Genomic DNA, 10,807 nt, shown 5'->3' with positions numbered 1-10,807 from the left:
CTAAACCTCTGTGGGCAGTGGTCCATTGCCAGGAGTCTGTTTGATGCTCCCATTTAGGGTGTTGGCCCTGAAGATATACGACCTCCCTCTAACTGAGCCTTCAGTGTGGATGCTTTCTGGCTTGTTCTGGCAACGGAAGAACATAAGGAAGCCGTTCCGGTAGTTCTTGTTCATCCATCCGTAGAGCAGGGGGTTGACAAATGTAGAGCACATGGCTCCAACATGGAAGACGGTGTACAGGAGTTTGTACTCATGGAAGATAAGAACCAGATCAAGATCAATGGCAAGCTGGAATATGTGGAAGGGGAGCCAACAGACTGCGAATACCACAACTACCATCACTAGCATTTTGGTTGTCTTCCTCCTCCGGCACTGGTTTTCATTCCTAGAAGTGGGACTGACATGGTTTTTCAGCTTGAACCAGATCCTGGTATAGGCATAACAAATAATTGCAAGAGGAAGAACATACTGCAGGAGGAGCATGGACAGGCTGTAGATAGTGGCATCTCTGTTATTACCGGAAGGCCATTTCTCTGAGCAGACAGCCATTTTGAGGTTGATGGATGGGATTTCCTCATACCGGTACTCTCTGAAGATGGCCAGAGGACCTGCTAGGACAGCTGCTGCTAGCCACATGACAGCTATGATGGTGAAGCTGAGCTTCTTGGAAATCCTGCTGTCCAGGTGGAAAACAATACACCGGTACCTATCCAGGGCAATCACAGTTAGGGTGAGAGTGGACACATGGACACTCAGAGCTTGAGCATAAGGGACCAGATGACAAAGAACAGCTCCAAACTTCCACTCGTCCAGCAGCGTGTACACTAGGGTGAAAGGCAGACAGAGCGTGTCCACCATCAGATCTGCCAGGGCCAGGTTAGCTATGAAGAAGTTGGTGACGGTCCTCATGGTCTTGTACTTCACTATGATGTAGATGACCAAGGAGTTGCCGATGAACCCCAGCAGAATGATGAGGGAGTAGGCGGCAATCAGAACGACCTGGACCCCTAGGATCTTGGTGCTGTCCATCATAACACTGCGGGACCCAGAGAGATCCTGGCTAGGAGTGACAAAGTCCTTGGCATGCCAGCCGTGTGGCAGCTTCTCATCTAATGCTGTCTTCTCCACAGTGAGGGTGCTGTTGGCTCCCTCCAATGGTCCCATGCCTGGCCCAAGCCCTTCTGTCAGGAGGAGGAGGAGGTCTGGAACACAGACAGAGCAGAAGTGAGAGCACAGGAGACAGCAGAGCATCTGGAAGAACTGAGACTCAAACGGCATGTCCCACACAGCATTTTGGGCTAAACAGCAGCAGCAGTGACGTCCTCCTTCCTTCTCCCTTACCCCCCATCCTTCCTCACACTGAATGGCCTTTCAGCTCTCTTACACCTCCTGTTAGAGCCTGTGATCAGTTGAACACCGATTCCCCAAGGAAAGTTCAGGGAAAAATGCAAAGTTTCACACAAGTTTCTGGGATTCTGTTTATTTGAATTGAACAGGGAAAACCCCCACAATCAGCCAGGGCTAGACTGGTAGGTCCTGAAAAGATGTCCTGCTCATGGATGCCCTTTGCACACTGCCTCTCCTGCTTCTTCAGGCTAGGCTTTGCAAAATAGTGAAGTTGCTTCAAACAAGCCAAAAATTTGGGACCTCTTGGGGCTGACAGAAGAAATCGATGAGGGTGTCAGTCATCTTTGATGAGATGTACTTGCCTACAAAAATGCCCTGAGTCCTAACTCCTTAAGAACTAGGAAAGGAGAAAAATAATAAGACACTCTCCAATTCAAAGTGTTCTTCTCCATCTCCCCATAACAATTTATTTCCAGATTGTGCACCGTTTTTTTTCAGTTTCTTATTTCTCACCTCTCTGGGTGAAAATATCTGTCACCTTGTCTCTGCATGAGTCTCCACCACTGCTCCTGCTGGTGACCCTACCACCCAACTCAACCCAGTGTGACCAGTACCCCCTGCTCCTGACCCCTGGCAATGGGGTTAGCATAACTAACGCCATTTTATGGGGCAAGCAACCATTCTCTGTGACCAAGCAGGTCATGTACTCATTCCCTTTCCCTCATTACCAGGCCCTGAAGGTCCTGTGAACCAAGCAGACAAACCAAACAGTTTTCTTCTTCCCCTCCCTGCCAGACTCAAGGTTCCTGGGTGCCAGGCCGATTACTCCCTTCCTTACCAGCCTTGAAGGTCCGAGGCACCAAGATGTTGTTGATGACCCCGTCACAGAACAGGGAAGCATAACAGCACACAGAGCACTGTCCATAAAATCAAGCAATTACAAGTCCTAAGTGGGAACTGCTGGACAGTGAGACCCGTGACCCGCCGTGGCCAGGGACACCCCCACCGTCCTCTGCTTCCTCCAAGGATTGAGTGAGGGACTCGTCTTCTTTCATGTGATTTTCGAGTCCAGATTATGATTGTTATATTGCTACAGCAAACCATGTGTTAGGATTTGACCAGATCTGCAGAGGGTCCAGGTGATCATAAATTATAAGTTAAGTTGTATTATAAATTCTGTATTATGCTACTTGTAGATTGTACTACATTGATTCTGATTGTAGAAATCCTGTGCCTTTCCAATCATAAATTCTGTGCTATACTAATCATAACATCCTGTTAAGGAAATAAAGCTTTAATTGTAACCACAATTTAGTGCCATCATCAATCTGCCAAAGATCCCTAAAAGAACCTGTCTGTCCCCTCAGTGTCGGTGATGCCCAGGCATCCGCCGGCTTTGCCAAGGAGGGAGCTCCTGCAGGGACGTGCATGTGCAGGGGGCAAAGAGCTGAAGCTGTGAACAAGCCTCCCGCAGAGCTGTTGCTGAGCATCCAGGCACAAAGACGCCCGAGAGCCAAAGCCCCAGCGTCAGCGAGCCTCCTGCCATGTGGTGCTCAAATATCTGCGTGAATATGGCTTTGGGAGCGGGGAACCGGACTGATGAGCCAGAACTGACTCAGTCTGGAACCCGCGGCTGGCGTTTGGTGCCATTGTAACAGCAGAGTGTTGTCACGGCAGGGTGTTCGTTCAGTCCAAACACAGCAGGAGAAAAGCTGTTACTGGCTCCCTCTCAGCCTCCGTGTCTCAGCATTACTGCTGGGGTACGTGGAGAGGGCTGGATGTGGCCCCTCACATACCCTCTCTCCCCAGCACTGTGTGTGGGACCCCCATTCCCACCGCACACTTGATCAGAAGTGAGCAAAAGTCATCATTCTGCCCAAACAGGGTGGTCTGCAGAGCGTCATGTTTTCTCTGACCTGCAGAGAGAGGGGATAATGCCCTGCTACGGAGGGAGGGAGGCATGGGGCTTAAACGAAGCTGGGAATTAGAGGCAGCCTGCTGGGCAGCTTCTCAGCCTCCCTGAGGAACAAACTGCTCTGGGTTTGTACCAGGTGAGACGGGAGCACTGCTGCCTGGGTGCTGGTGGGCTTCCCACAGGTCCGTGCCCTGCAAGCCAAATGTTTAAGGACAGCCTGTCCTTGGGAAGGGAGAATGCTTTCTGTGCAGAGCACTGGCATTTAAGCTAGTTCCTTAAACAAATAGCATAAAATAATGGTGGCAAGATGGTAAAGGTGGCAGCAATTACATTGCAATGAATAATAAAAGTCTGTTTGTTCTTTCATTGCTCCTCAGAGCAAGGGTTGTGTTTCCCCCTTGGGAGCTGCTCCTAGGAATCTGCCCGGCCGCCTGCAAACCGGGGACCCTGTGGAAACCCAGCTAAAGAGCTGCCTGCGGCAGACCACCCCGGCTTGCACACTTGCTTTCTCCTGCCCTCTCCATGACCACCGGCTTGCCTAACTTGGCTAACTCTGCTGGCTGATTTATGCCAATGATTCCTGTAAATGAAATTGTTGGGGTCATATACCATGGTAATGGAGACCATGTAGCTACCGCTAAGAGGGTAGGAAGGTAGCTTTCAGCAGCTGGAGGCAAAAGTGGGTGGATTTGCTGGAGTGAGGGTTTGCTTAAGGATGATCCCAGACCTCCATGACCCAGCTGCCCCCAGCCCTGGAAAGGTAACCCCAAAGACAAAAGGGGGGCCCCAACTTCTAAGGCAGGAGAGAGGAGCTCAAAGCCACCCTGCACAGCCGCCGCAGTGGGAAAGGGAGCAGGGGAACAGGGAACACCCCGGGAAGGCGGCACAGCCACAGCCTCTTCGGCAGAGCCCGACCCATACACAGCAGCACCCAGCCCAGAGCCTCCCCTCAGACAGCGGTGCTCAGCTGGCCCCAAGGCAAACCTTACTGCCAGGAGAGCAGGGTCCGTGGGGGAAACAGAGCAAGGGCTGGGCACACTTTCAGTGGCTGTGCTTTCCCTGCTTGCTCTCCATCTGGGTTTTTATACCTTCCAGATTGTCTAGCATTACTTTATCACTATCACTTGTTATCCCCTTTTCTGTGGCTTGCCTGTCCCGTTTATCTTCGGTACTCAAGTCTTGGCCTGACACCAGTGGACACTCCCTTCCCTTTTTCCCCATCTCAGCCACCAACTGGCTGCCAGTTCCCGTGTTCACATCTCAGGCGATTTCCTTTCGCTGGAGACTGGCAGCTACCCACCATCTGAGAGGAGCCAGGAACATCATGATTATTGGAGCTTTTGCTTCCTAACAAAATGGCCTTAATGGAGTTATTATTTGATTTAGTTTGCTTTGTTTTTTTCCAAAAGAGAACTATTAAAAATCAATTACGGCATTTTAATTAAGAGGCAAAATGGTCATAATAAATGTTCCCATGCCAGGGGCTGCCTGAAGGTCGCAGAGATGCTGCTAGGAGTGGGCCAAGGTCCGTTCCAGCAAGTAATGGAAGTGCTGGCATATGTGTAGGCTGCTGCCAGGCACACGCTCCCGTGCCCAGCAGGCCTGCCAGGCTAGATGGAAAAATCCTTGGAGCTGAGAACCACCTTCCTTTGGGAGAACAAAACAGCAGGGCAGACCAGGAGGAGGCAGGAATACTACCCTAAGCCCCTTCCTCTGGTGCTGGGCTGCCATGAAGGGATGCAGAAACAGGGTATTGCCTGGATCCTGCTGTCACCCTCTCCTCCAGCTGAGGTTCAGCCTGAGGCAGGGCTGGGACACCGGGATGGCTCCCAAAGGAGGCAGAGAGCTGTGCACTGTGCCCTGTGCCAGCAAGCTTCAGCCTTTGGGACGAGGGGAAGAGGAGGGGGAAGCACAGAGGAGCTGTGAAACCTCAGCCCTTCGCTGAGCACACTGCTGTCGGTGACTGCGAGGGACAGTGACCACCATGACAACTCCAAAATCCATTCCTACAGAGGGCCTGGACTGCCCTGGGGCTCACACGCACCTCTGCTTCATGGGGACACCCCGGCTCCCTCCGTGTCCCTGCTGCAGCCCTGGGCATGCAGCCAGCCTGGTCCAGATCTGTCAGGGCACATCCAGGCCTGGCAAAGCCATCTGCAAACCCCGGCAGGGTTCAGAAAGCTGGGCTGGAGGGGTGGGCAGAGGGCTGGAGAAAACAGGGCTTGTTAATTAAAATTCCTCATTTTGTCCCAAGCAGTGAGACTGGGGTCGCTGCAGCCAGCAGGCACGCAGCGTGGGGGCAAGGGGTGCAGTAAAGAGGGAGGTAAGGACACAGATTGCTCAGAGGTTGGCCAGAAATTACAATCCTATCACATTTATCATTGATTCAAAAGGAGGGAGTGGCAGGACTTGGGCCAGCCTCTGCTCTCTGGCTGATGACAGCCACAATCTCTTTCTACAGCAGCACTGGGGCGTGAGGGCTGAGGCTGATGGATATTTTCATGGCTTGGCCCACCGATTTATTCCATGCTGTGTCCTTCCTCCAAAGCAGCTCAACTCCATGAAACCGCTTCATCTCCAGCAGCGCAGTCTGGAGCACCGGCTCATCTCATCCCCACTCCCAAATCTGGGCAGCAGTCAGAGTCCATGGCAAAGAGGTCTGAGACCATCCCTCATCACCAGAACCCGGTTGTCACCGCGGGGCAAGCCACCTTCTGCCACCTTCACGTTCCCCTACAGCACTCGAGAGGCAGCAGTGTTCAGCCCTGCACCCCACGGCACAGCACTTAAGGGAGGAGAACACAATAAACTGAGATATGGAGCTTAACCAGCTTGCCAGAGGCCACACAGCACATCCATGGCAGGGCTAGGAACAGAGCCCAAGTTTGCTAACTCCAGCCTCCTGTACTCACCACCAGAGAGGACTCTGCATCTCTCAGGATAAAACCTGAACATAGATTTCAGGAGCAGCATGAAAATGCAAAATGTGAGTGACGGAGGGGAGGGCGTTTTGCCTTCTCTGTGTTATGGGCTGGTTTCAGGGCAAACGGCAGCTCTGGGATGATTTCCTGAAGCCAAAGAGCAGATAGAAATTGTCCCAGGTCCTTCCATCCCCAGTGAAGGGGTGATTGCCCCACTATGACGCTATGGCAGAAGGGAAGACCCTCTGACCTGCTCATCATCCACTGCAGCTTTGTAAATTATCTATCCAGATCAGGCCCATTGGTGCAGAAACCTAATGGCATCAGACATGCACTGCCACCCCTGCACTTGCAAAGCTCCAGGGCCCCGGAGCTGCTCCTGGGGGACCCCAGGGTAGAACTGGAACTGGGAGACAAAGTGCAAGGATGAGGAGATAGATACCCCAGGGATTTCTTGCAGTTCCTCACTCTAAACATTTGCATGTCCTTGCCTAGGCTGGAGCCACGAAAGACTCTGAAGGGGACAAGGCAAGGAAGATGCCTTAGTCACTCAGCTCAGGACAGGATGAAAAAGAAGGTGATGAGAAGAGATCTGTTTGGCTGGGATACGCGCTTTCTCCTGGAAATTTCTCCTACAGAAAGCAGGGGGGAACAGTGCAGAGCCCTCTGCCCCACGGGACGTGCCATGGGAGCGGAGCAATGCTGGCTGGGAGACAGGGCTCAGCGGGTGATGCTGCGATGGAGCCACACTAGTTGTCAGGGCTGCAGAAGGGAAGAGACAGCCTGGTGGAAGGATCCTGGTTAACCTGGGGAGTCTGTTGCCTCCTGAAATTTAGGGAGTCTGGGGTAGATGAGACAAGCGAGGGGAGAGAAATAACAACCCCACTAACAGAACAACCAGGGAGCAAATCCAGCATCCTGCTTTGGGACGGACGAGAAACTCTGTAGGTGAAATGCAGGCTACAACAGGACTGTAAGAGGCTCTCTCTGTTCAACAATTAACATGCAATGAGTGCAGAAAGCAAGCAAGCACCAATATTCCTCCTGCAGTCCCCTATCTCCCTTTGCATCTCTCTCTTTGAGGGCACTGATCTCTGGCAGCAAGACGAGTGCCAGCAACATGTGCAGTCCCAGCACGGAGGAGCTGACGGGAGGTTTGTACCAAGCCACGAGGAGGCAAATCGCGGGAGAGATCAGGATTTCTCAGACAGCCACGCACCTCAGCCCCACACCTGCAGCACGCTGCTCTGTAGCTGTACGTCCCCAGTTTCTGCAGCCCCCTGGAGCAACCTGCTCTCCTGACTGCTCTCGCTCAGCATCCTGCTTCCCAGACTCTCTGCTTCTGCTCGGGGACCATTCAAAACTCTCCTGACAGTATTTCTTGTTCACTTTCTCTCTATTCCAGCTCTGGGCTGTCGGTCCCCACATTCAGTTTCCCAAAGATGCTTGGACATTTTTCGCTTGAACCATGTGGCATGGCCAAGACCTGGCTTCATCCCAGCCCTGCTGCTTGGACGAGCCCTCCCCGACCCACCTGCAAAGGCCAGAGCGTCCTCCTCCGTCGGGAACCAAGCCGCTCACCTCCAGTTACCGTCTCATTGCCAGCCAGGATGGAGCACTCGGTCCTCTCCACTCTCTGGGAGTCAACCTGTGGTAAAGGGGTGAAAAGGACTTTTCTGCAACTGTCCTCAGAAAAGCGAGGAAGTCAGGCGCGGATCTGGGCTGCCGGAGGGTGCTTCATCGCCAGGGGTAGCTTCGGTACCCCACCCTGAGCATCCAGAGAGCACCCTCTTGCAGGGTGACTGACAGCCCCCGTCTCACAAAGCTGGATGCCGTGTTAGCTCCTGAATGAGAGAAAGGCAGGGAGCGTGTGTTTAACAAACAGAAATGGAAAGGGGGAGGGAGCCTGCCGCTGCTGTTTATACAGTGTTCAGCCACTGAGGGGCTTCTTGCATCGAGGAGAGAGAAGCTTCTCCACCACATCCAGTTCCCTCTCCAGGGAGAAGTGGTGAGAGCTGGAGGTCTGCAGGCTCCTCATCTGTGCCACTGACCTGAGCAAGTGTCCATCTGCCCTCTCTCTGCGCCTCTCCCATCTGCTCAGGCTTTAAACTCGTTCGGGACTGGCACGGTCTTGTCCAGGGGTGGATCTCCCCTGCAGCAAGAGGTCTGCAGGTCCTGCAACTCAGCAGAGCCTTCGTGGACCCCTCCCCATCCTCCTCTGCCTCGGCGCCTGTGCAGCACCCTGCACAGAGCAGGCTGCTGCTGCGGGACAGGCCTTCGGGTACTCTTGGAATGCAAATAAAAGTAATGGTGAGAAGTTTTAGCCACTTGGCAATGGCTCAGTCTGTTCCAGAGCCAGATTCAGCGTGGAGCTAGGAACCCAAGTGAGTTTCTATTTTAGGGTTCTCAGCACTGCCCACACACCTCGAGCAAGAGAGAGGGAGAGGTACAAAAGCAGCATCCTCGTGTCCAAATCTACAAAATCCAAGTTTGCGGGAGCCTAGGAAAGCACCCTGCAGGCAACACAGGGAAGCAGGAGAAGCACAGCTCCCTACCTGGCCAAAGGTTTTGCCTTCAAAGAGAAGAGGTCAGGTGTGTTCCCAGCATAGGATTTCCACCACAGGCAACGTGTGAGTTTGCAGCTCACCTGGGCTAGGAGATGCTCCCAGAGGTTAGGGATGAAGACACTTCTCCTTGGCTTTGAGTATCTACAGCTAGAAGTTTAACAGAGGAGTCTTGCTCTTCACCTCCACAGTGGACTTTGGTTTCCTTTTCTTTGCGAGAATGGAAATGAGGAGGCTTTTCAACTAACTTTCTGTGCCACAAAAGTCGTGATGCACCAGGAAAAAGAAAACCCTCTAATGGCTCAGCAGAAAAAGGAGAGGGAGAACATTCCTGAAGTCAGTCATACAGAAAGTGGCACTAGAACCCAGGACTCAGATAAGAGTCCTCGTGAGTCCCATCCTTCTTCCTCTCCCCATCTCCCCTTCAGGTAGGAAAGGGCTCGGCACACCGGCGCTGACAGCCAGCCAAATCCAACAGCTGCACTAGCTGGATTTTTGTGGGAGTTTTGTGTCTTCTCCCCCTTCGTTTTCCCTGAGGCTGTTGATTTAGCTGCTCTGGAAAGCTGAGAGTGGAGGGGACCAGGATAAGACAAATCTGCTTGGAAGGGGCCGTTGCCGTCTCCCAGCCGTCCGCAATGAGAGGCAAAGAGCAGCTAATGGGAAGTGCATGCTATTCCCCGTGTTCCTGGTGGATGGATACTCCTCATCTCCAGGGTCCTCAGCAGTGGATGGTTGATTTCTGCTCGAGAGAGATTTTTTTCCTCCTTTCTCTTCTGGCGTAAGACTTGTCTTGCCCATTCCCCAGAGTCCTTTGCTACAGCTCCCCACTCTTCTTTTCCCCGGGCTGGAATAAGATGCCTGGGGAAAAGGCAGTGATTGACAGGAGAGAAACTCACTGCAGCCTGAAGCTGCATCAGGACCACTTCATCAGGACCACGGGGTGAATTCCAGTCATTTTTGGCACATGGTGTTTGCTGGATGACAGCAAATGCAAACTCTTAAATCATGGATTAGTCAGCGCAAGTCCCCAAGACTGTCCTCTCCCATGGTCTCAGGGGTCCAACAGAGAGGTTAGCACTAAAACCTGCGATGCTCCCAAACATCAGCTCATCTCTTTGACCAGATAACTTAGTCAGCTGAAGAGCCCCCATGGTTGGCAGCACAGACAGAGCTCAGGAAGGGATTGCTGCCTGCAATCCATGGTGATGGACACGGTCACAAATTGTCCCCCTGCAAGCGATCCCCCTGTGACACGGAGCAGTGCAGTAAGAAGGGCAGGGTCGAGCTCTCGGCACGCCTGGGGTGTCAGTCCAACTGGCAGCCACCAAGCCGAGGTTTGGCCCCTGCTCCCTCCACGTTCCCCAGCTCTCCCCCCGGGAGCCAGGCTCTTCTCACGGCACTGCAGACGTGGGCTGCCTGCCAGCCTGCCTAATCTCACCCAGCTACAACATAATTACTGCCGGCAGTGAGTGCATGCAGCGTAGCCACGATGCTGCCCGGCCCCCAGCTTCTCCGCAGCTATGGGACACCCGGGGTCCACTGTGCCAGAGCCCCTCGCCCTCTCGGTGGGTCGAGAGGAGCCGTCGTGGCACAGGCTGTCTGTGGCAGCCTGAACACCAAGGTGCAAAAAGGCTTCCCCATGCAGCTAACAGATCCCAAAGTAGCTGAGGGTCTCCCCGGCCTCAACCAGCAACTACACCCTGAAGTACGAGGATGGGGAATTACGAGGATGGTCCCTTGCATCGTCCTAGGGTGTGGGAGGCTCCACAGCCCCGAGCAGAGGTGCCCAGACCCTTAAACCCTGGGGTATTTGCACACACAGGCTGGGTACACACAAAAGGTGTGCCGGGAGCCTCGTGTCCTTTCAAACACGATGGGATTGTTCAAAGGATCTTTGCAGCCCAAAAGCCTTTCCCAGTGGTTGGGTTTTGATTAGGCAAAAGCGAGTCTGCTCACCTGCTCTTCTGAGAATACAACAGTGAATTTTATGCTTCAGGGAGCAAAAATGATGTCAAAAAGCTGAGAAATGGGGCAGAGGAGAGCGCCGTCTTTTCATCGGC

General features: G+C 53.1%; 1 protein-coding gene across 1 annotated transcript; it reads right to left on the bottom strand.

The window, feature by feature from the left end:
• LOC309596267 (neuropeptide Y receptor type 2-like) lies at nt 1-1,164 on the bottom strand (the record flags this gene model as incomplete). Its single annotated transcript, XM_082324220.1, has 1 exon — nt 1-1,164. The coding sequence occupies one exon, from the start codon at nt 1,162-1,164 to the stop codon at nt 1-3; it is 1,164 nt and encodes a 387-aa protein (XP_082180346.1).
• Nucleotides 1,165-10,807: the final 9,643 nt, after the last annotated feature.

Source organism: Platalea leucorodia, assembly GCF_965183815.1.
Source record: "Platalea leucorodia genome assembly, chromosome: 11".
NCBI lineage: Eukaryota > Metazoa > Chordata > Aves > Pelecaniformes > Threskiornithidae > Platalea > Platalea leucorodia.
Note: the sequence above shows the minus strand (reverse complement) of the source record. Positions and strands in the feature narration are given on the sequence as shown.